Source organism: Xiphophorus couchianus, chromosome 17, assembly GCF_001444195.1.
Source record: "Xiphophorus couchianus chromosome 17, X_couchianus-1.0, whole genome shotgun sequence".
NCBI classification, from domain to species: domain Eukaryota; kingdom Metazoa; phylum Chordata; class Actinopteri; order Cyprinodontiformes; family Poeciliidae; genus Xiphophorus; species Xiphophorus couchianus.
The window spans coordinates 3100739-3126381 of record NC_040244.1 but is presented as its reverse complement, the minus strand read 5'-3'; the positions used below and the strand labels follow the sequence as shown (position 1 = coordinate 3126381).

General features: G+C 39.4%; 2 protein-coding genes across 2 annotated transcripts in view; one reads left to right on the top strand and one right to left on the bottom strand.

Moving 5' to 3' along the window:
- The window catches only part of snd1 (staphylococcal nuclease and tudor domain containing 1), a 179889-nt gene that overhangs the window by 76937 nt on the left and 77309 nt on the right, over positions 1–25643 (top strand). The window lies entirely within an intron of this gene.
- lrrc4.1 (leucine rich repeat containing 4.1) lies at positions 9914–15058 on the bottom strand. Its single transcript, XM_028043521.1, has 2 exons — positions 13732–15058; positions 9914–13606 (listed from the first exon to the last, which is right to left on the bottom strand). Exon 2 carries the CDS (start codon positions 13357–13359, stop codon positions 10486–10488), a length of 2874 nt encoding a protein of 957 aa, XP_027899322.1. The 5' UTR covers positions 13360–13606; positions 13732–15058; the 3' UTR covers positions 9914–10485.

The window sequence follows — 25643 nt, the reverse complement described above, 5'->3', positions numbered from 1 at the left end:
GATCTAAATCAGGGTTTTCACCGACTGGGAGCTTTAACTACACCTGTTGAATGTGACAGGCAGCCAATCAGAAAGCGCAGATTCTCCTCTGTGTTTTCTGAGGGGAAATTACATCGGGGAATCCCAAACAGCTGACACGGCGCAACAAAGTCCAGGACATTGGAGATGATACGTGGAAACAACATTAATGTTTATTCAACATGCAAAGAATATAGAAATGACAAGAGGAGGAGTTGGAGTTAAATTGCTACCGCAGTTGGTGATAAACCCGGTAACCTTTCAGCTGTTATTCGTTAACGTGACGTAAGTAGGTTATAATGATTTTCATTCATTCAGGACTTTACGCTGACACTAGCCACATGCATTGCAGGTAGATTGCAGTAAAGCATTGATTAATGCCTGGTTTTAAAATTAGTTAACTGAACTTGTAGCCATTATTTTGTGCCCATTGTTGGACACCACACGGCAGGACCGAACCCGATAGAACCGTTATACCTAGGATTTCTGTCGGCTAATGTGTGGTCTGTCAGGTTTTGAAAATGGGCCGACAATCGGCTGGCAGCTCTAAGATCGTGTAGTGCGCGCTGGGCTTTACACTAAGGAAACCAGGAAGGGAGGAGTCAGTGGAGAGCACCGGAGTTGAGCCTTTTTTCATTCGGTGTCATCAACAGAGAGAGAAAAAGGCCAGAAGAGACGATAATGCCGATAATTGAAATGACGTCGATAGTTTTAATTTATCGTACGATTAATCGATTTATCGTTTATCGCGACAGGCCTACTTCTTGGTAAAACACAAGTACACATTAATCTTATTTCTCATTGTGTTTATTTAGCACAAGTGAGAAACAAGGCAACAGCACAATGGGGAGACTTAATGCCTAATTATTGGCATCAGTATTGAGCAGGTACAGTGAAGTGAGCCAGCTTGTTGATAATGAGGTCACTTGACTGTGGGCCCGGTCAACAGTTTATTTATTGTAGAGTTTTGCAGTGGCCAAAAATGATTACATTGCAAGTTGATGACAATGTCAATAGGGCACTAAGGTAAAGGAATCCTACATAGAGAGTATGGGCTTCAATTTGTTAATGGCGTAATGCTTAAAATTAATGCTGATTATAGTTGTCTGGAAACTGAAAACTAATGTTTACTTGCAAAGTTTGCTTTAATTTGGAATAAGCTTGAAAAGATAAAATTAAGCAGAAATGTTACAATTGTGGCATTTGGGTCCAATTATTTTAATTTAAAATGGCTGACCTTACACAGTCAAGGCAGCTCCTTTCCCCCATGTTGGATAATTCTGCTTTTCATAATAGGACAATTCAAATAAAGAGCAATGTTTCAGGCTGTTCCTTCAATTTTTGCATGTCAATAGAAGAACAAAACAGCCCTGTGACATTCATTTGAAAAGCTTTTCCCAGCAGTGCACACAGAGCCTAGCATTTAGTAAATTGGTGGAAAAGGAAAACAATCACGAAAGACAACAATAGATATGTGGAGATAAATCACCTAAAGACTGAGTTGGAGGATTTTTAGCCTAATTGGCCTTGGCTAGTGACTGGCCAGTTGGAAATCAAATCCTTCCCAGCCCCCCTCATTTTTGACCACATTACACAGAGAGCTGCTACCCTGCCCTGACAACAACACTTATCGGTCTAGATCCAGCCGTTCCCAAACTTTTTAGTCACACGGACCAGTCAGCCCTCCGCAATTTTGCTGCGGACCGGAGGTGGGGGGGTGCGCGCCCAGTACTCCGATGTCATTCTGCTGCAAGTTGGCTAAATTTTGACGCGCAAGACGTAACCGGTAAAATCCGGTTTAGGATTTTCAAAATAAAAGTTCCGGAAGTAGTTCATTATTTCTTGTGCGGCCCGGTACCAATTGGTCCGCGGCCCGGTGGTTGGGGACCACAGGTCTAGATATTGTTACTGACGGAAGAGAAATCAGTATCAGTGTTTAATATCTGTGACCTTTTTAAAAATATGATCAGAGGAGGAACAGACATAAGAAGGAAACCTGTCTCCTATAACATGATCAGACATCTTTGCATGCCTTTGCAATGGAGCAAGACATTCAGCAGATAACAGGAAAGCTGAACGCAGTACAGCCGATTTGCTCTATTTTTGTTATTTTCAACCTTTGTTTTGAAATATGCTGGATTTGGGAATATTGGCAGTCTTTTTAAAGTCTTGGAAATAAAGTAAGTATCTACGTTCTGTAGATATTTTACAGGAATTACTGTTACAGTGATGTCGCTCCCTCACTAATTGCCATCATAAAGTTAATCCTGATTTACAATGTATATAGTTTTGTAATTTTGTTTTTGTTTCACATTTGTGTTTGACATAATTTTAAAGCTTTGAAATCACACTTTGAAAATAACTCAAATTCTCCCAAAAACACTTTTTTTTTTTTCCATAGTTGGAGATATTACTAACACTTTTTTAAAAATAAAACTCCATGTTGTCTTATCTTCTACTATTGACAGCTCCTCAGAACAGGAACTCTAGAAAAAAAATTACTTCCAGTGCTTGTCTTTTGTCTTTGTACTGTCAAGTGCTGTTACATAAATCGAAATTGGCTAAAATCGATATTGGTCGTTCAAGCTTTACGAAAACCCAAGATCTGGAACTGGCTACAAAATTGGAACGGTGTAGAGGGGGGGGAAATGACACATTTGTGTGTCGTACATTTTTCACCCAGATAAAGTACAGTCATGTATCTGTAGCTCAGCTGTTGAACAGAGGCCAGAATCCAATTTAAAGGAAACATGAAGAATCACCGCAAAGTGGAATTAGAACTGAAATCCGTCATCAGGCACAACTACACAGGCCACTTCTTGAAACTTTTTTTTTCTATCAGCAGTTGATTTAAAAGGATTCTATCAGTGTAAGTAATTGCATTGCTGATATTTCACTGCGTCTGGGGATTTTTGTTTTAGTGGACAGAGAAAATCTACACATGCACAGATTGAAACCCTCTCAGTGGTTTGCTGTAGCAGCTGAATAATTTTGCCACCACATGAAAACAGGTTAAATCCATGGTTGCTGTACGCAGCTTTTTAGGGGCTTTCATCTTGGTGTTGCTTTCATTTGCCATTCTTTGCTCAGCGGTACACATTTTCTCTGCAAGTCTTTGACATTAGCACACTGCTTGTTATCTTGACGTCCACACCAGTGCAAATTTATGATCCAACACTTAGAACAAAATGAATCCTGCGCTCTTTCTAAAGTGTCAGATAGAAGGATCTTATCTGATACAATCTCATTCCAGCACCTTCTTCCATTCCCAATTGTATTGCTCTTTGTACCCTGTCCTTCCACTTTGCCTACCTCTTTTTCAGTCTTCTGTTTTCACTTCCTCTGTTAACAATCTTTTACTTTAGAATACAGTTCTTCTCCCTAAGTATATAGTTGTGAAGTAAAAACCTGAGTCTTTGGCTCTCTTTAAAAGGATCTTTGTAGACTGGCAACAATGCTCGAAAGGGAAAATGGAACGGTTTAAAAATTAAATGCTCAACAAGTAGAATTTAAAATGTTTAACTGTTATCTGGTTAAATTAAATACATTAACAATATAATTTTTAAAAGAGATTTAAGCATGTTTTTTATTTGAATAAAAATAGCAATTGGTATTTTGTTCCATATAACACAGTAGGAGTGTAACAGGTAAACCTTCTATGGATGCAAACTCGACTAAAAACCCACCTGTTTAGGATTGTATTTGAAACGTAATCAATTACAAATTTATTGATGGAACCTGACTTAATGTCGTGTTTTGATTGTTGATTCTATGTTGCATTGTGTTTCTGTGTTTGATATGATGTAAAGCACTTTGAAATGCCTTGCTGCTGAAATGTGCTGTACAAATAAAATTTGATTTGATTTGATCTACAGCTGATTAGTTTAAGTTGGATCATGCACATCCTCCATAGGAGATACCCCTTTATAATTTTTGTATTACAGTGTAAGAAGTCTTTATGTTACAGGCTAAATGTACTGACTTCAACATCCTATTTTAGAAGGATGTTCTAAAATAGGATGTTAGTTGTTGGTTTTTTTTTTGCCAATTTACCATTTTAAAAAAGTTCTGTCATAGTGACACAGTTTTAGCATACTGGAAGGTTGCAGAGTTTTGTTCTTCTTTAAGAAAATACCACCCATTTGAACAGATCCTCATTTGATATAATTAACTGGAAACAAGGGTATTCCTCAAAAATATGCCTTTGAAGTGAACAGCATCACATTTTAAAATGATGCTCCTTATTTTTTAACTTGAGGTTCTTGCAAAGTTTATAAGCAGGTGGTGTAGCACCTGTGGTAGATAGTAGTGGTTTGCAAAAAAATATTTTCTGAAGGTTTAAACAGTCCCTTTAGAGATTATGTAATCAGAGACTAGCAATCATTTTATATATTAGAGGTGGAAGGCTGTACACCACCAATGACCAGGACCACCTAATCTAAAAGCATGATTGGTGCAACTACATTGATGCAGTTTCTTGTTGCTAGTTATTTTCCTGTTTTAAATAATGCTCAAGATTTTTTTTCTTTTGCTTGTTTTTATAACTGTAGATTCACAGCTTTTCACACCAATATGCCTACACCCAGATGTTCTGTATCTTACGTAAACAAAGTCCCAGAATGCTTTCTGTAACCTCTAAAGTTACTATGCTAATGCCACAGAGACTTTTTGTCCTCCCTCCCTTTCTTACTTTGTACTTTAAGCATAAATGCAGTGATTTCTTGTCAGAACATTGTTCACAAGCTTCCCCTGTCTTTCATGTGCTTTTCTTTTAAATAACATTCTTTGATAGTATTTTGTGGTGCGACGGACACAACAGCAAGTTGTCTGGTGGTGCAGTATGTACACACATCTTTGGCGATGCTGTGCCTGTGATCATGATTTCTCTCCAGGACATAAATCTCAACAAATGCAGTGAAATTAATGGCCAGTGGCTTCAATTTTTCTTTCTTTCCTGTGCACAAATGTGTGTGCAGGCTTTGTCTTTGAGTGTTGCTGCACGCACAAAAATGTCATCATATCAGACTCTCCCTGTTCTGTGATCTTCATGGACTTGATTTACTACACACACTCGCGCTCGCCTCTCGGACTCTGCCATTGGACGGAATCATAAAACTGAGGCTCCATCGTTTCAGACTGCTAAGAAAACACAGGGATGTTTTTCACCCACCAAAAGGGCAATAAACTCTGTCTCAGAGGGAGTAACACACTTGAGTGGTTCTCCTCAGAGCAGAAATAGGTCACTCAACCCACCTGCAATTCAGTCTCAGCTTTTGCTTTAGAATCTGTTTGCGTTTGACCACAACATAACCAAGTTCTTGGCGTAGACTAAAGCCTGAGCAACACTGGGATGGTAGCCAGCAGTATACTGACATTTTTATTTCTCTAGCTCGATTGACCTCAGTAATAACAAATCATTTCACAGTCTGGGTGTTGAATATGAATATTTGCATTAATTTCCGAGCAGTGAAAGTTAGAGACACAGAAAAGCATAAATCTCTATCAACTAATTATATCTGTGATACGCCAACATCATCATCTTTATCACTGATATTAAACCAGTCTTGGTATTATTAAAAGATATAATTAATTCACATTTTGAGTGAAGTTGTATTCCTAAGAGTTTTTGTTTTGGCTTGCCTGTATGGAACCATCCATGTTTTGCTGGTATTCCTTCACCTTTCTTCCTGCTTCCTGTACATTGAAATTAGGACCAACCATGTCTTTGGCCACAACTCATGTTGAGTCACAAAAAAACACTCAGACCATCTTCTGTTCCAGTATCACACAGACTAGTGTGATTACAGAAATTCTAGTCTTTGCACTGACTGCAAAGACTGTACATTTGCTTTAATAGTCTGAGCAACAAAAAGTGCAATATGGACCAATCTACTGAACAAAGGTTTCTGTACATCCCAGACTTCAAGAATATTTAGTTTAAAAACTTCTGAAGAATACGGGTTTAAACTACTTTAGAGAGATGAAGGAGTAATTGCAAGTGAAGCTACAGTTTTCTCTATCTGTATATAGCATTGAAATATATTCAACTTCTCCCTCTTGTTGCTGCATACTGCTGTTTAACTGGCTGAAAGACGGCAGATACTATTCTCTTTCAGTCATAAGAAATAACTTGGCTGTTCTGAAAAAATTTTGATCATAAAAAACAGTCAAATAATGCCAACCATCACTTTTATAAAGGTGTTGTTGATTAAAAAGTGCCTTTGGCAAAGCAATGAAAGGAAATGAAAGAAAACTACCTCAACTATTAAAAACCCATCTGTCACCTTGTTTTTATGTAGTTCAATCAGTATGAGCAGTTTCAGCCCAAATTACACAAAATGAACTCTAACTTGCACAAAGCAAAGGATAGCAAATCAGGAATGCAACCCAGCATCTTTTGCTTTCAGCCTTTCCTTAATTCTAATGCATGTGAAAGTAAATCATTCCAGATAAATTACTTGAAAAGAATAGTTGTTTTGAAATGCAACATTTAAACATGACCCTGCTTCCACAATTGTAAGTCGTGCCTGGTTGCAAAGCTCACATAAAAAGTCTGACATCCCAATGTCAGAGCCTCTCTATTTTCATATTTTTCACAACTGCCAAATTGGCGCGAGCTGAAAAATTCACAAAAAACACTCAGAAATCAGCATGATGCCTTCCATTAACTGTCTCTTCTCATGAATGTACTTCCACACACTTGTAGGCATAATGTAGGCAATGTTGGTGTAACCACTCTGTAAAATGAAGAGAACCTTGTGATGCATTGTAACTAGTTGTCAGTGTGGTTAAAATTTGGTTGATAAATGACTCGAGCGTTTGAGAACACTGCCTCATAGTCCAGGCTATTTTAATGGAATTTGATTAGAGCTGTCCCATGGACTGCAGTGTGTAGTAATTAACGTTGAAAAAATCTAATTAACAGATTGCATCAAAATAAATGGGTTTCAAAATGTTCGCTCTGAGTTACTAAATGAGCTTCTGCTTTAAACTGAATGGAATAGCAAGGATGCTGTTTGCTCTTCCTGCTGGTTCAAGGGCTTCTGTCTCTGAAAGCAGGACACATTCACATGGTCGCAGCACATTGTCCCCACAGTTCCATTTACTCTAACCTCTTGATCCTCCCACCCTCTCTGCTGCTTTATTTGCCAGTCTCCCTTACTCAAGTACCCCCAGTTGTCGAGTCTATTTCATGTATCAGCACTTCCTATCTGCTGTACTCCACTCCGTAAGCCCCCACCACCACCACCACCCCCAAATCGCACTCCTTGTGGTGCAATCCAAGCCATTCACCAATCATGCAAAAGCCACAGCGGGTAATCTATATATCCCCCCTTCCATCTGTAGCTGGCACTCTTGCATCACATTTTCTCCGCTCAGTCCTTCTCCAAGTGCCTTTCCTCTTGCTGTCTTTCACTCTCTTGACACTGCTTTTATTTTTCTCCATTCTACCTTGCTTTTTTTTAAATTTAATATAAACTTTTTTTTATTCTGCCTTTGTTTTCATATTTATTTAAATTTTTCTATAATGAGCATGTCTCGCATTACACAATATATCTCCTGCTGAAACTACTTCATTTTCAGGCGTACTGTGCAGCTCTACTTAATTTCTTTACTGGGATCATCGTTTTTCCTGTTGCGCTCATCTATTTGTATTTCTTTTATCATTCATCTAATTTGTCTTTAATTTTTATGTTTTTGATTGAATTTCTCTTTAGTATAACTTTTGAGAAATCTGTGACAGTGCTACCTTATCTTCTCTCCCAAACTATAGCCTCACACTGCCCCCCTCCCCCAGCAGACCCTCTCTCCCTCTTCTCTGGAGCTTTGTGAGCTGTGGTTAAATTCGTCCATCTTGCCGTGCTTCCTCTTTCCAATGGCTTCATGATTGCTAATGAAGCACACAGACAGAAAACATGATGTGGGGGAGGAAGGGATGGAGAAGAGTGTTTCCCATGGAGACGGGGGCTCCACAGGCTGGCAAAGCTGATTGGCTGATTGATGACCCTGTAGCCATTTTGACCGATTGGGATGTCAGAGCCTTTTATAGCACAGCACAGCTTAAATGTGTGACCAGATAGCACAACACAGTTTGCTTCTTGCTTCAACTTGCCAAACCACAGAGAATGCAGTACAGCATCGATAAGCTTAGGATAAAAATTTGAAGATAGACCTTGGATGTGTTCACACAGTTTGAAAGCTTCATATACATTTAGAAATGTATATTCCTGTTTGAAATATGACCTCATGTTGGATAAAAAAAGATAAAACACTGAGCTGCTTTTTATCAAAGCACTTGTGAATGCAATTTCAGAGTGTTAGCAAGTTTTCCTACATCCTGAAATGGACATAACAATAAAATATATTTACTTGAATTATATTATCATTTATCCCCAATGCTCCCTTATGAGTCAGTTTAAACTTCAAATGTCCTCTTAACTGAGGATTTTCATTCAGCTTGCTATTTTACTAATAGTTCAATTAAAACATAGCTGGACAAATGCAAACATACAAGTCAGTAACCTCTGATTTACCACATTTTTGCAATCTAAAATATACTGTTTAGATCATTTTTGCAACAAGGTGTTTTCTTTTTAGTAGATTTGTCATCTAGGTTTAAAACTAAAATAATTGTACTTATTTTATTCACTTGATAAGAGATAAAGGATGCTGCTGTTCTACATCAATCTTTTGGTGTTTTAACATTGTATGTCTTCTTGATTTATATATAATTAAGATAAAGCAAAATCTAAATTTCACAATATTCTCCATGTCTCTCTTTTAATTTATTTTCCCCATCCTTTAGTTTTCAACTATCTCGCTACTCACTTTTATTTTGCCATTTAAATTTTTAGACCTGACCTACAAACAAATGTTCCCATTTTTCAGCCTCCTCTGCATGTTGATTTGTTTTTATATGCTGAGGCTGATTTTGTCTTCAGTTTTATTTTTATAATTTCATTGGTGAGTCCTATGTCTTTGGCCTCATGTAAATAAAAAAAAAAGTTTGAGACAAATTCTGATGCCTTTAATTGCATTTGGAAGTGCTTTTTTACAGCCAGCTCTCAACTTGCAAAATTAGTCAGACTGCACTGAGGGGTATGTGTTTTATCAAAAGCAGATTATTCTTTGATAAGATTTTTATCGCTATAGAGATTATAAAAGTAGAATGTCTTATTTTGCTGTTTAATGTTACCTGACCTGCTTCAACATTTTCTTCAAAATATAATTTAAAACTGTTCCTATTATTTAGCAAAATCAGAAAAAAAATCTATATTAAAGAGTAACAGCTTTTCAAATGAGCTATTCCTGTGCTCATGAGTCAATATCTTCATTTAATCGGTTAGGTTAAGGTAGAACAAGAAGCGCATTTAGACTCCTGAATGCATCTGTCTCCACAGAAAAACCCTCTGTGACTGAAGGCTCAACATCTGCAAATCCCATGGGTAACTACATATTGGCAAGGTGCTCTAAACAGTCATACAATAAATCTGTTTAATGAATTACCCTTTCCGCTTACTAGATAAGCGTGAGCATTTTCTGCGCATAAAATGAATCAGGTGACATATTGGGCTTGCAAACTTTAGTCATACAGCGAGTGCCCCAGTTAAAATAAGATTGCTGTAATCATCCTCAAACCTCTTAATCTCTATAACCATCACTGATTGTGTAAAATCCAAACCCTTTTTACATGTAGTCAATATTGAAAGCTGTGGAAAGTTTGAAAAAAAGAAATGCTCCATTCACTTCTGTACTGTGATTCATTATACCAGAGTTGTTCAGCACACTTAGGGTTAAAGTATAGCTGCAGCGTCTTACTGCAGTGTCTAAAGCATTCGGCTGATTGTTACAGTATGTGGCAGGAGAAGAAGAGAAGGCGAATAAAACATCTCTCTAATGTTTTCTTTTTTTCTTCCAAAAATCCTTTTTATTGCATTTATAACATTTGGCACAGTACAAATTCTTGGTGCTTTTACAAGATAAACCTGTAAAGATCGACACTGACCTTTATACGGTTTTTGTTAAAGAAAGTCTTCTCTGTATAAATAATCTTTCTTATCACGGCTTTCTCTCTAGCATGGTGTAAAAATCACACAGAATGCCCCATTTTAAAACAAGACTACCCTCATTTGTCAAACTTAAGACAGCATCTTAAACAACTCATTGTTTTAAATAGAAGTTACAAGTTAGAAAATAGTTTCAATTTCTTTTTGATATATGTTTCTCTATCACCAAACCATGGTAGCTTCAGTTTGTCCATATATATATTTATTTATAAGCATGTACAACAATAAATCATCAGTCTTTTAAAGTTTGCACTCTGTACAAAAAGTAGTTCCTGTTATTTTTTTGTGCATTCTATTGCATGACTTAAATGATGAAAAAAAAAAAGGGCAAAGTGGAGCAGGGTGGTTGGAACCTTGGGACATAGTTAAAGGAGTGAAAGCCTTTAGGGCAGGGAGATTTTTAAATCTGAGTCTCCTGTACTTTCTCCTTGGTATGAGTTTTTATGACATAGGGCTCAGCCATTGCTGTGATGGCGCTAGGTAGGGTTCGAGGCAAAGAGTTCCCAACATTATTGTCTGTCCATTTAGCCCCTTGACCAGATGGTTTATAGGTGTTGTATTTGGCCTTTAGAGTGCTGTAGTCCACCTTATGGGGGCTGTAGTCCATTTTATGAGGACTACAATCAAGTTTAGGTCTCTGATTGTGAGGACTGAAGTCAGACTTGAAGGCGCTGTAATCCACTTTGTGGGGACTGAAATCGGACTTGAAGGCGTTGTAATCAGGTGCAGTCTTGTGGGGGGTATAATGTTCTTTTGTTTTGTAGGTAATGTCCGTTTTCAGTCTCTGTGAATTGTAGTCCATTTTGGGTTTAGGCTGAGTGCTATAATCAGGTTTGAATGGGCTATAATCAGGTTTGGACCTTGGGTGGGTACCAAAGTCGTGCTTAAATGGACTGTATTCCACTTTAGACTTATTTTGCATGTTGTAGTCAGATTTTAAGGGACTATAGTCATGTTTGGGTTTTGGTTGGGTGCTGTAGTCTCTTTTGAATGGGCTAAAGTCCGATCTTTGCCTTGGATGAGTGCTGTAATCTGCTTTGAATGGGCTGTAATCTGTTTTAACTTTTGGGTGAGTGCCAAAATCAGGTTTAAATGGACTGTATTCCGATTTAGTTTTGTGAGCGCCGTAGTCCTGTCTAAATGGGCTGCAGTCTGGCTTTGTTCTGTGAAGGCTGAAATCTGGTGTTGATTTGTGCATGTTGTAATCTGCAATGGTTTTGTGGCTGCTGAAGTCCATGTTTGGCTTGTATGTTGTATATTCAGCTTTGGGAGTGTGTAGAGTAAAATCCGGTTGGGGTTTATATTCAGCCTTGGGTTTATGAAAGCTATAGTCTGCCTTGTGGCTGATAAAATCCAACTTGTGTATGCTGTTGTGGTCTCGGATTTCAGGCAACGTGAGTGATGACTCTTGAGCTGCAGATGCTGGTGGTGGAAGGTCCTCCTCATCCACCTGGATAATCTCAACTGTACGGGCAGCTGCCACTGTGCTTCTCTGCTGGTGGCGCTTTCTCAATTTATAAAAGGCAATTAGCATGACAGCAGCCAGCAGTGTCACTGCCACAAAGCAACCTATTATGATTTTAGTGGTCTTCATCACTTCATCCAGGCTAGGCCCAGACTTGCCTGGTTTGCCATTGGCACCTCTCAGTCCTGGTAACGCAGATGTTTTAACTGCATTTGCTGCACTGTCAGTATTTTGCAACAGCACTGTTGGTGTTGAGATGAAGACTGGCTGAAAGACTGAAGGAGATGCAGTTGTAGTTGTTGTCCCGAGGCCTGCTCCTCCTCCTCCAGCAACTCCAACACCCACAGCAGCGGTAGTTGTAGTAGTTTTGGGTTTGGGCATCTCGGTGGTTGGACCAAGTACCTCCACAGTCACTGTTGTAAAGTAACTCAAGTTCGATGTGTTTAGCTCTGCTGCACTCACATTGAGGTATGCTGATGCATTGGAGTTCCCAGCTGCATTAGATACCATACAGGTATAAGTGCCAGTGTCTGATGCAAGGACATTTGAGAAATTAAGGGTACCATCATTGAGGATTGATATTCTCGGGTGACCAGAGGCATGTGTCAGGATAGTCCCATTAGGTAGAAGCCAGCGCACTGAAGACATGGGGGCTGTTCTGCAACGAAGTTCAGCCACTCTTCCTGCTGAGATGTTTAAGTCCCGTGGGGCATCAGCAATGAATGGTGCAGAACACTGGATTGCAGCCCCTTCACCTCTGTCTACATCAACTAACTGTCGTCCTCTCATGATGGCCGGTGAGTGACAGCGTCCGCAGCAAGTTGAGTTAGTTGGGATGTACTCTCTTAGCCACTGTGCCAACCACACAGCCTCACAGCCACAGTTCCAAGGATTATGGTGGAGGTGAAGTTCCACCAGGTACTTGAGCGGGGGAAACAGGTCGTGTGGCACAGCACTTAGATTATTATGGGCCAGATTTAGTTCCACCAGTGAAGACAGGCCATCAAAAGCATTGCGCTCTATTACAGTGATTTGTGAGTTCATCACCCATAGCTTTTTGAGGGAGCGCAGACCTCTGAAGGAACCTGGTTTTATCACTGGAAACAGATTTTCTGAAATCTCCAGCTCCTCCAAGCCCTTTAGGGGACTGAGGTTTGGCATATCACCCCTTATGTTGCACATTCCCAGGTTCAGGTACTTGAGGTTTTGTAGCCCCTCAAAAGCTCCTTCTGAGATGTACTCCAGTTTCCTTAACTCTCCCAGGTCCAGTCGCATGAGTGAGGGTACCCGGTTGAAGGCGTAGGAGGGAATACTCTCAATTGGGTTGTTTCGTAGCCATAGTTCTCTTAGTTTAGACAGGTACTCAAAGGCTCCACTTGGCACCACCGTCAACCGGTTGTCAAACAGCTCCAATGTGTTGAGGCTGGTCAGTCCATTAAACGCGCCCACCTCAATCTGCCGTATGGCATTTCGCCCAAGCTGGAGCACCTCAAGGTGGTGCAGATGGCGGAACGAGTCAGCCTGCACCGCCTCAATGGCGTTTTCCATTAGATTGAGGTGTCGCGTGTTGGCAGGAATTCCAGGGGGCACGCGTGTCAGGCCCCGCCGGGTGCACACCACTTTCCCCTGCTGATTACTGCAGGAACACTGGGGTGGACAGCCCTGGGGTCCTAAAGAGACCGCCGCCCCCGCCGAGGCCAGGGAGGCGCTGCTCCACGCTCGCGCCATCAGGAAGACTATACAGAGCAGGGCGGCTTTCCTGGCACGTTGCGCAGCTACCCGCCCCAGGAGACTCATGATGTGGCACATTCATAATTCAGCATCATCTGGGGGGGGAGGATGGGGATGTTTGGGGCAGGTGTTTGGTGGGGTTGAGGACGAGAATAGCAGCTGTATGGCTGGTAGTATTGATGAGGAGATCAGAGTAAAAAAAGAAGGAATAGGAAAAGAGTAGGATAAGGGAGGAGGACGTGCGCGTCCTCAATTATGTAGTTCTTATGTTTCCATAAATTGTCAGGGACAGAAGGACAAGTGGAGGGAGGGAGGGCTGGCTTTTCTGAAACATGTGTATGAAAAGGACATATTGGTAAATTAGGCAATCAAGACTAATATTACAATACAGAGGGGAGAAGAGGGTGTTACAGATTGATGCAAAGAGGGGTTGAAACACTAGACACCTACCTCAAGTTATTATTACAGGTCCTTGAACTGAGATATATAGCTTCCCTCCTTTTTGCAATCACAGCTGTGGTTTTCGCATCAGATGTATTTATATCCAAGAGCAGCAAAGAAAACCTTTATTTGCCCTGTCAAAATAGGTGTCAGTGCCAAAGAGCTTAGCCAAGATGAGCCCTTTTGTAAATCCATACATCCAAAGAGAAAGGTTCGAAGGCCTTTTTGTGAGTGTTTTTTTTTCTTCTTCTCCTTTTTATGTACTGATGAGGAAAAAAAGTAAAAAGACCGTAAGAAGGAATCCAGTCAAGCTCCCAAAGCAGCGGTGCTCCCTTGCTTGCTTCTTGCTGTCGGCTCCTCTTCTCTCACTTGTCCTTGGAATCCGACAGTTGATTCCCCTGCTGTACACCTTACCCAAGTCTCCATAGTACAGGCAGCCACTGGAACACACGTGTATTTTTTTTCTGCCTCAGGCAAAAATTTTAAAAGAAAAAAGGAGAGAAGCAATGAATGGAGGTGGGTTGAAGAATTCCCCAGTCCTGTACAGTGTTCTTTTTGCCTTTTGTTTGACAATTAAAAGGAAGCTATAGAGTAAAAATAAAAGCAGACATTCTGCCTTCGGTATATTCCTTTTTTTTTTTTTTTTTTTCACTTTTTAGGAGTCAATCAGTTGGACGATTAGTCAGTCCTCATAGCCCTTCTTCCTTTCTTTCACTCCTGTTTTTTTTTAAATAGTCGCGTCGTGTCCACTTGATTTTCAATTTTTCTTTCCTCAGAGCGCTTGGCACAGGTTGAAAAATCTAGGCGATGCACACTGCTTTCATTAGCTTCTTAGTCCTCTTAACTAGCCACACGCTCCAGCTTCGACAGCCGCGGATGCGACAGCAGCAGTTGCAAACGAACACACACCATCCCTGCGAAGCACACAGCAGCTGTAGCGAGCACACACAGCAGCAGCTGTCGCCTGCCTCCCGTGTACTTCCCAATAATCCGTCAATTTCTTCAGAAGGAGAATGGGGGTGGGGGATGGAAAGGGGTGCCCAGAGAAGTGGGGGTATCGAAGCGCAGTTGATCGAGGTGGGTTAGAGGGAGAATGGATGGTGCACAGTTTTTTTTCTCCCTCCTTTCTCCGCTTTGTTTCTTCTTGTTTCCAGTTGTCTTTAATTCCCCCTTTTCTGGTGGTTTTCAGCAACCCCTTGTCAATGCAGCATCTAACTAGGGAAAGGAGCAAGGCAGAGGAGGCAAGCGCCGGGCAAGCGCGGCTTACAGGCGTGACGTTAACAGCAGCGTCGTTGTGGAAAGGATCCGTTGTAGCAGCAAAAGAGAGAGTGTGCCGTCTCTCTTGCTCACTTGCTCTCTCCCTCTCTCGCTCCCTCCTGCTCTCTGCAGTGTCCTGAGGTAGTTGGGTGAGCTCAAAGCACTCAGACCTTTTTAGAAATACACTTCTTCAAGAACCAGTTTGCTTCTCCTGTCCTCTCCCTTTTTTAATTCCAAGTCTTGTATTCTGTTGATTTTCTGGGACTTTTTGGGTTCAAAGGGATTGACAGGTTTTTCAAGCAAAAGGCAGAGATGGACGGTGGTATTCCCACAGCAACCAGCTTTTAACCCTCTCATTCCCATCTACATACCTACTTTTTCAATTGGCAAAGCTTTCCAGCATTGCTGTGCTGGCATATCATGTGGATGAAGACTCTTACTCTCTGGCTCTCTCTCTTTAAATTTGTCCTTTTTTGTTCGCCTTATTTTTTTATATTTTTTTGCTCTCTTTCTTAAATTGATTTTTATTTTACTTTATCTATTTTGCATTCTTCTTTGGTGGAAAATAGAGCAACATGAATGGACTCCTGACGCATTCTGCTTGGAGCCGTGCTTTGGTTTGATGCAGTGTGTTATGTGCATTAACTTCCCCCTCCCTTTCCACCCCCTCTTCACTGTCTTTCCTCCCCTGCTCACAGTTTGTCCGTCACTGTGTCACCCTGTTCACCCTACTTCTTTTGCTTGCTTTCTGTGTGCATACAGCAAGGTTAATTTGCATGTACGTAAGCTATGATTTGCACTAATTTTGTTTTAATTCTTGGGAATACTTTGTTCTTCTTCTTCTTCTTTAGAATGTCGAATGGAAAGTTTGGGGGTTTTTTGTTGACCTACACAGTCTGGAAATATTTACTTCTTTTTTTTTGGTGTTCTCCAAGATTGAAAAAGGACGGAAAAGTATTTGTATTCCCTGACATTTCTAATTATCTCAAGCATCAATCCATTTCTTCAGTCCTCACTACACCTATATTTGTCCATTCTTTTAATGACATCAATTCTTTCACCTGTCTGCCTTCCATGCTTCCTTTCTTCTTTGAAACGTTCCTTTCTTCCTAAAGATCTGTGTGGGTTCCATATTTAAGACCTGACCACTGGCAGGTTGGATGTTTACCATAAAACTTTGTTTTTTATAATTAAGAAACTCCAAGGTGTGGACACAAAGATTAGCATACAATGTAAAGTGTGCTGTGCTACATAGTGCCATCCTCTTTCAATTATGAATGTCTTCAAACATTGCTGGAGCCCTCTAACCAGGCAGGCCATAACCCTTGATTTGAACACAAACTGTCGCTCCAGGAAGCACATACCAATAAAGGTCAAGTTAAAGAAGGGAAACGGGGAAAAAGACAATGTTTTACCTCCTTACGGAAGAAGAGGCAAAACAAGAGCACCCTATTTTCCCATCATCCCTCGGTCTCAGATGATTTGTACAGGCCTCGTTTCCATTAAACTAGGTAGCAGTGTTGGTAATTGATGGCTGGTACAGCTACCTTTGACGATGCTTGCAGTTGTGTGTTTGTGTCTGAGCCATAAACTGAGCGTGTGAAAGAGAGAGAGAGAAATACACATTGAAGAAGGAGAGAAAGCACGCCAGCTAGTAAAGGTCACACTGCCTGTAGTGCAGTACGTTATTCCCACTGGCACAGGAGTATAGAGCCAACTCCTATATTATACACAGACACACATATATACATATATACACGCACACAGACTTTCTCCTTGAGTTAACAGCAGTTGAGTATGAACAGGCTTCAATGAAGCACATGTAACAGTGAGGTGGCAGCCACAGAAATATGACAGTTTTTCCTGTTATGAAAGAATTTTTTTCCCCCTTGCCTTTCCACATGGATCCAGCAGCCATAAGGAGGGCAATTTAATTTTACCCTTTAGACAAATTTGACTCTGTCATCATTTAACATGATGATATAAATATGATATCACTGTGTTCTGTTCTGCTTTTCTTTAGTGTCGTCTTAACTCTAGATGCTTACTAGACAGTTGAGTTCTATTGGAGTTATGTAAATGAAAAGGTTTTCTGTTGCTCTTCACGTGAATTATCTTCAGACTACCTCTCCAGAAACATTCTTTCTACTCATCTCAATGGAGACTATAGATTTTTTCCCCTTTTACAGCTGTTTTATGAACATTTGGATTAATCTTAGTAAATCTGAATAAATTACATAATTAGGAAATTAAAGGTTAGTATTCATTTCACTTTTGTCATCCAGTTTGTCCTGTTATTCAGAAATTCAAAGATTAATTTTGAGTTCACACACTGCTGAGACATTTCCCTTCTTGAAGAAAAGTATCCCCATTGCATGATGCCTCCACCACCATATCTCAGAAAACGTTGTTAGTGTTACTTTGTGTTGATTTATCAAATATTTGAGATTATTGGTCATTATGACTACCTCATAAAATTACCATCACAAGAAATTAATGAAGTATTAGAGATGCAAGATCAAGTGTTTTTTTTTTTGTTTGTTTGTTTCCATTCACCTCTTGATTTTTGTATGTACTGTTAATCTTAACCACATTCAGGTTTTACCGCTCTGACCTCTTCCAAATCAAATTATGTTGTGCCCAAATCTAATCTAAATCTGATCCTTAACAATTAATATAAATGTAAACTACTATGGGTGCACTGATAAATTGGCCCTGATTTCCTTAATTCTGTGTGACTTGCAATCGATCGATACTTACATGTGAAACATATCTTATTCAGCAGTCTTATCTACCCTGTTCCCATTTACTCTGCCGTGAGAGGGCTGATGGACAAACCCTCCCACTGGGTCACGTCTATAAAATTAACAATCGTCATCCCACTGTTGCCAGCTTAGCTTGTAGCTACATTTATCTATTTTGCAGACAAAAATATTAGAATCCGCAAAAATGAAGGAAATTTATTAAAGTACAAAAAAGTAATACAACTTTTTCGTTTAAAAATGCCTTCTTGAAGTTCAGATTATGCTATTATATCTGTGGTCATTAAAATGCAAGTCAAAAAGTGTGTCCATATGTTCAATGTAAGATGCATTTGAGAAAAGGTATCTGGACCCATCTTTTGATTTGATGCCGGATCAGTGAAATGCTTGCGCTGTCATGGCAGCCCAGTCTGCCCGCTGTTTGAGGCATACCCTCTGTTCATCACCTGAGGCTCAATAGAGCTAACCCTTGCACCAGACAGACTGCATGGTACTAAGTGTTCTTAGGGATTCTAAACGACCTACTTTGGTGTGGCCTGTCCACCAGCTATGCAAGGAGTATATGCAGTCAGTACTGAACCCATACCATAGGGTGAGTGCTAGCAAATCTGGGCTGCAGCCAATCACATGTAGGTCAACAGCCTGTGTCTGTTAGCATGCGCTTGCATGTTTGTATCGGTAGTTCCCTTTGGATGAATGGTCTGCAGTGTGACATGCAGAAATAACAGCCGGATTGAAAGTGATGTCTAGTGATAGATCTAATGATATACAGTCAACGGGATTAAGGATTAGCACTACAGGCATAACAATGATGTGGTTATCTGTATGGATATGCAGGAAAGATCCATTTTAGCAAAGTAAAGGAAGCACAGTACGAGATGGACTTCTACTGTAGTTGGTATGAAATAAATTTCAACAGGTCACTATGCATGTCCTTCAATGATTCATGAGTGTCCCAATGATTTTGGGACAAGACGTTAAGTGTTCCAAAGATTCAATTCAAAGTTCCCAACAACCCAAAATCAGTTTAATGTTGCTTTTAAAAGTATATATATCTATATATATATAGATATATATATTTTATTTTCAGTTGGACACCTAAAACTTAAATTTTCATGATAAAAATAAAAAACAAACACAATTTCGACAACTAGACAGTTATTTTGATTTCCCAGAATTAATTTGAACTTACATTCAGCACATCATCACCTACATGGGGAAGGTCTAAACAGCTTGGTTGGGGATTTTCTTATTTTTTTTCCCCCTCATTTTTATTACTCTTCCTCCCCCCACTTACAAACACACGCATATATAAATCTAATGCAGCAAATCAAGGGATTATAATAGGGTGTATTAGTGGCTTCCATCTGGCAAAATTGGATGAGTTTGCATTTCCTCCTGATACCTTTACTGGATTTGACCTTGTCTGGTCTCCACTCCACACATACTTACACTGATAACTATCCGCAGCACTGCACACAGAACACAGAATTATCTTTTCAGATAATGCAGTTAGGAAACAGATTTCCTTGGACTATGGGGGTAAAGCGGGTTAGGTTTTGCTTTTCATCTTTTCATTTGGTTTTTAATCTACTAACAAAATTATGAGTGACCATACCTTTACATTTTATCACCCTGAACGTGCTGTGACCTCTAAAGAATGCAAAAACTGCGATATGATGTGCACAGATCTGGCACCACTCCAATATAGAAATAACCCAGATTATAATTTAATCCCTTGAAGTAGTCTTGAGCAATCTTTCTCTCAAGCCCTCTGGGGGTCTTTCAAGTTTTTTCACAGCAATAGTTTTTTGTTGTTGTTTTTATGTCCAGAAAGAAACTTATCAATTTTTAAAATGCCTCTCTTTCCAAATTCATTTGTGAAAAGCTTCTTGAACACCGCCTGCTAAGATTTTTATTGTATGTACTTGCCGAATAAAATACCTATATATGCAGGTTATGTTGACTATTTTTCTTTAGCCTTTTTCTTCTTTTCCCCTCTTGTCTTGCTTTCTTTACTCAGCTCCTACTTTATTTCCTTTTTTTCCTGTATAAATACATACACATGTGACCTGAGTACCTACTCTCAAATGAGGGAAATGTCATATCATGACAACAAAAGGCACACAAAAGATGAACACTTTTGCTCCTTTCTCAGCTTTTACCCTACTTTATTCAACCTTTGAGCTAAGCTAGCAGCCTTTGTCTTGAGACTAATGGGCTTCATTATGATGAGCTCTGTTCATTGTGGCTGCCAGAATGAGGATTAGTCCTAGTGCTGCTAGTGGAAAGCAGAGGACAGATATAATAAGGTTAGCACTGTTGACCCAGTGAGCACATTCAGTGTAAACCAAATGAGTTCAATTCAGTTTATTTGTATTTATTTATTATTTTAAATAGAATCAGCTCACAACAGATATCATCTCAAGGCACTTTACAAGACTGGTTCAATTGAGATCTACAAATATCAAATTAAATCAAATACAATTCAGTCAGATGGATCCAGTTACATCCATTTCATTATATTGGTCATAACATGATGAACTAATATTTAGTTTGTATTGCCTTTGGGGGGAAAAAATCCGTCTGCACAAGCCCAGCCACACACTGGGCTAGTAACTGCAGTAATCCATCTTTCCAAGTAATTACATGGTGACGGTGTAAAGGAACAACTCTCTTTTTAACAAAGTTTTTACTAGCGTTGCACTGAGAAGTAGCTTGTATATTGATTGAGTGCAGCAGATGCACTGTTCCACCAGTTGTTTGCTAAATGCTTCTGTCTAGTCTGAAGGAACTGAACGGGGATGACATGGGCGAATGGTACTCTGTAATGCGGAAGTTCAGAAGCTTGGAAACAGCAACTCCGAGGAGGAGCTTTGTCTCAAAGGTCGCGCTCAGTCCCACCATGTGTTTTGCAAAACACGTCCCACCATATGGGACCCGTTGCCACGGGAGATTAAATGATTCTCACTCATCATTATGTTATGAAGTGGGAATAATGTAATATCCCTTCAAAGTTGATTACCAATTTGATTATAAGAGGATGCTTGTGTTGCACCCAAGGATAACTTAAAGACCTTGAAAGTCATTCCTTTGACATAAAATTTTAAATTGTTTAAAATGCAGCAAGATCAGAGCAGTAGTTTTTTTGTTTTTTTTCTGTCTGCTGTTTGAACTTCCTCAACTTTTCTTTGTAATATCCACAATTTCTGGAGTTCTTTTTCTTTTTTTCAGACAGTTGGGATTTAGGAAACCTAACTTAGTGTGTCAGCCAGCACAGCATCAAATGTTCAGAGCTGCTGTACATGCAGTCTCCAACAATACTTTGACCAGCTGTTCACCCAGGCAGGTAGCAGACAAGGCAGGAAGGGGAGGGTGAAAGATGTGGGGAGGTAGGGCACCTCAGTGAACATTGACATTTTTGCTAAACGACCATGAAAAATCTAGAGGGCCGAGTTAATGTGAGAAAGAGCTAAGAGGAATGGAAATGGATCAAAGGGGAAAAAGGGTACACCCCCCACTGCGTCGCTACACTGCATGCGCACAAACTGCGCCATCTGAATTCTGGCCCCTTCGACCTTGCTTATGTGTTTTCTGTAGAAATGCAATCAGGGATTTCCCCCGGAGGTAGACTGTGGCCGGGGACCAGCAGAGTCCCCGCTATGAAAGGAGGGGTCAAAACAGCAGCAGGCAGCACTTTCTAAATTGAAGTCAATAACACAACAGGCCATTCTATCAGAGCCGGTCCTCCCACACAGCCTGCTTACAGTCGCTGAGGACAGAAGTGTAGAATGTTGATTGAGTTCTCCAAAGCAACCCTACGCATGGCAACATGTGTTTGTGTAGGTGAACCCATGAGGAAAAGGCGTCAGTAATGAAAGGTGTGGGTAGAAACTTTCTTATACCTTTTTTTATGACATAAAGAAATACAAATAATTGCTTCCTCTGCAAGAACAAGCCAGTGCTAAGGAATTGATCTGATATGAATTACTCTCAATTAGAAAATCTGCGGAGATTGTGATTACAATCCTGACCAAACGCTGAGCCTACACATAAAAGTGATTATTTTTTCACATCTTGCTGTTGTATGAAATCTTGCTAATGCAGGCATATTTGAGACACATGCACACACAGCCTTATTTTGCTGTTAATCCCTTTCCGCATGTTAGCACTTCTACATAGCTTAGGGGGATTAAAAAGGGGTATGGTTGGCCTTCTCTGAGCACGCCTAAAAAAAAAAAAAAGAGGAAAATTAGTGACTGGTAGGCAGACATCCGGCTGACATGGCAGGCCCTGTGTGTCGATGCACGTGCGGTAAGCTGACATACTTTTGCATCTAATGATAACTACGTAATGATTGCTGGGACATCTGCACGGCATCAAAGAGGCACGGCTCGTTTGAGAGCTTGCACTTTTTGCTTGCATTTGCTGAGCTGAACGTTTAAAAAGTTGATCGACTGCAGTTTTAATACCCTGGTTTCCCAGTAGTGTGCTGATCTGCTTAGATTTGTTGTTTGTGGGGGTTTTTTTTCTTGTTTGTTTTTTTATCGACTATTTTATGATCAAACCCTAGATTTCATTTTCTAGGATAGAAAACTTTTAATGGCTTGTGGTATAAAAGCAACATTTTTGTGTTTTTCAAAGAAAATAATCATCCATAAGGAATTTATGGGGAAGTATGTTTATACCCACTTATGGAGCTTTTAGAATGTTTATGTGGATCTTTGATAATTCATTGCAAGATGAATAGAACCATGTAGCTCACAGACCACTGCCTCTTACCCGTCATACTACTGCTCTTTCCCTGTATCCTGTCAATCCCCTCACTGATGGCATCAGTCTAGGTCACTTGCACCCTAGTTGTGTTTACTGGTGTGTGGCCCAGTTATTTTTTTCAATAAGTCCCCGCCCCCCCTCGCACCGCACGCACACGACACACAGAGGACTGGCTTGACACATGGATGAACAGTGGTAATTTCCCTAGGCAGACATTGATTTCACTTTCATTAAACTGCCTTGCTTGACATCCTGATGAAAATCATAATTTTGACTCGAAACCTATCCCTTTATTTCTCTGACTTATTCACCTTATTTTTTATCTAAAGTGACTGTACAATAACAGCTTATGGGCCAACCAAATTTCAGAAAACTGTGGGAGAATTGATTTTGACAACAAACGGCATTGATTAAAGTTGATGCTGTCATACTCACAGCACTGCAGCAAGTTTTCACTGTTTTAACTTTATTTAATGAATAGAAGTGTCTGTAAGCCTTTCGCTCCATCTTTGTTGTTCATTATCTTCTGTCATTTGTCTTATCTGTTAAAACATAACTTTGGAACCATAATATGAACTGACGTTTTAAATTAAGTTACATCATTTTGACACCAGAATCTAATAAATGACTCATTACCAGGTCTCTGCAGGACTTGGTGACACACTGAGGAGGTAATTCAGCCCTTTGGAGCAGGGATACATTCAAAAGTTGCAGGACAGATTGTCAATTTTGAGAACTCTGTGGAGGCTTTGTATTGAGCACTCAGTTTGTACATGGATGTCGGAAATTCCTTCAAATAATCCAATAAAATTCACAATAAAGTTAGAAAGACGGAGGATCCAGACCCATCTCGAGTTCAATATCCAATAATTTTGCCATAAATAAAAGATGGCAAAGTAGAATAAATTTTTTACACTTCTGTAGGTTTCTGATGCATTAAATCAGAGCCGCAAATTTATCAAAAATATCTAATTAATAGTTCAGAAATGATCTTGGAGAAAAACCTTACTGCCTTTTACAGCAGTGGTACAGCAGTGTTGGTCTTATTTATTTTCAGACTTTTGGTTGTGTATTGCAAAAAATAGCCCTAAAAACTAACAAAGCCCCTGGTAAACACTGCTTTGAGTTTTCTTTTTTAGAAAATTGAGATCTGCACTTCTCTGCAGCCTACAGGTCATGGTTACCTCTGAAAGAACAGGCATACAATGACTAAGTGGAAGTGGCGTGAAGAAGTAATAAGTGGCTGGGATTCTATTGTGAAATGAATTTAGTCCATAAAGTGTTGTGAAAAATGCCTTTTTCAAGTAAATGTTTTCAAGTTATTTGTAAAAATGGTTGTTTTGTATTATGCATTTGTTTGGTTTTACTTTAACACATTGTCAAGAGCTATATTGTTTGGGTGAATTTGTTGAAATATGCTAAAAACGTACCAGATATCACCTAGTTTGACTTGGTTTAAGGAGTTATATTCACTAACTCATATAACTTTGAACAACACAACTTTGCTTCTGTTTATAATTACATTGAAATATGTTGTGGTCTTCATATGCCCTACATGTTGTTCAGCAGTAAAAATGTATGCTGAGACCTTATAACATTGCTTAGTCTAAACAATGCAGGGATTTAAAGGGAAAAAAATTAAAGGCAACATGGACTTTGACTGTTTCACTACCTTGACTCATCACTCTCTATTATACTAAATCTACCTAGATGTTGAAGACAGCAAACAAGTCAGGTACTAGGAAAATGGTCTTGCTGTCGATTTAAAAGACTTTCATAGAGATGACCACTTTAGTCCTGCAGTGCCTTAACCCAAAAGCAAAATGAAATGTAACTTTATTATTTTTGCTGACTCTCTTCTCTATTTCTGTGCTTAGACTCTGGCCACAACCTGTCCCCTTCAGCTCTGTCATGTTCCTGTACTCTTAGGAGGCAGGAAATGGAACCACGTGAACTGTCATTTATGACAAGTTTTGGCCTTTGTGCTAGCAGCTCACTGTTGCAATATTAATCCTGATATCTTAGTTTAGTTTTCCATCATTCTTCTGGTGTAGATGGCCCAATTGTTTTTCCTCCCATTTTCATATTTATATTCTTTAGATAAAACTTTTACTTGTTACTTGACTGTCTTTTAATGGCTCTATTCTTGGCCTTTTCTTGTTTGTGCTTTATATTAATGGTTTACCAGATGTCTGCACAAATGCTGACATCCTAATTTATGCAGACGGCAGTGATTTCCTATCTAAGAAGCATCTTTGACTACTGTAAATGCTCTGAATCAAGGTCGTTAATTATGTTAGTGAACAATTTCATTCTCAAAATATTAAACAGATCAGACGCTATTTAGCTGTTGAATGGTAAGATTCACTTTTTTATATACCTATTCTCTTGTCATTCAGAAACCAACAGAACAGTTTGACACCTGCTTTAAGAGTCATGGTAATCTACAATGCAAATGTTAATAGCTGAAGAAACATCAAGTCTTTTTTATTATTATTATTTTAAGTTGCTCCACAAGCTAGCCTGGTACTACAGAATGACATATGATTGTTTGATAAATCTGACTCTTAAATATCATAAATGGTTAGACATTTCATAGAAATAATTTTTTTAGATAACGGTGGAACTTTGAAAACTTAAAGGCTATTAAAGAGTTAAAATTTACTGTAAAAGACTGGCATGTCTTAAGTGTTAAAAAAAAAAAATTCATAATATTGGAGATTTTAGGGAAGCTTATAGTAGTTTGGAATTTTAAATAACCCTCTGTTAATTTCTGATGACGAACTAAAATAAAAAGGACACCAACAACAAAACTTAGGACAGCGCCTTAGTTAGTGGTGCTTTTTTTTTCTAGAGGGGATTCAATTACTAGAGAGATGGCATGTTCTAATCGAGCTTCCCATTTCAACAGAGCTCCCTCTCATTAAAGTGTGCACATAAAGGTCGTCTTTTTTGACCACGAACAGGTGCAAGAGTAGCTGTATTCTCATTTATTTGGCACACATTGCTCCTCTTAATCTCTGTGAAAGTCTGTGGTCAACTGTGTAAGAATTAAATTTGCCCATTGAATGATCATTTCTAGTCCAGCAATGGACTAACTGCATAGCTCCTAAGTTGCAATGATTT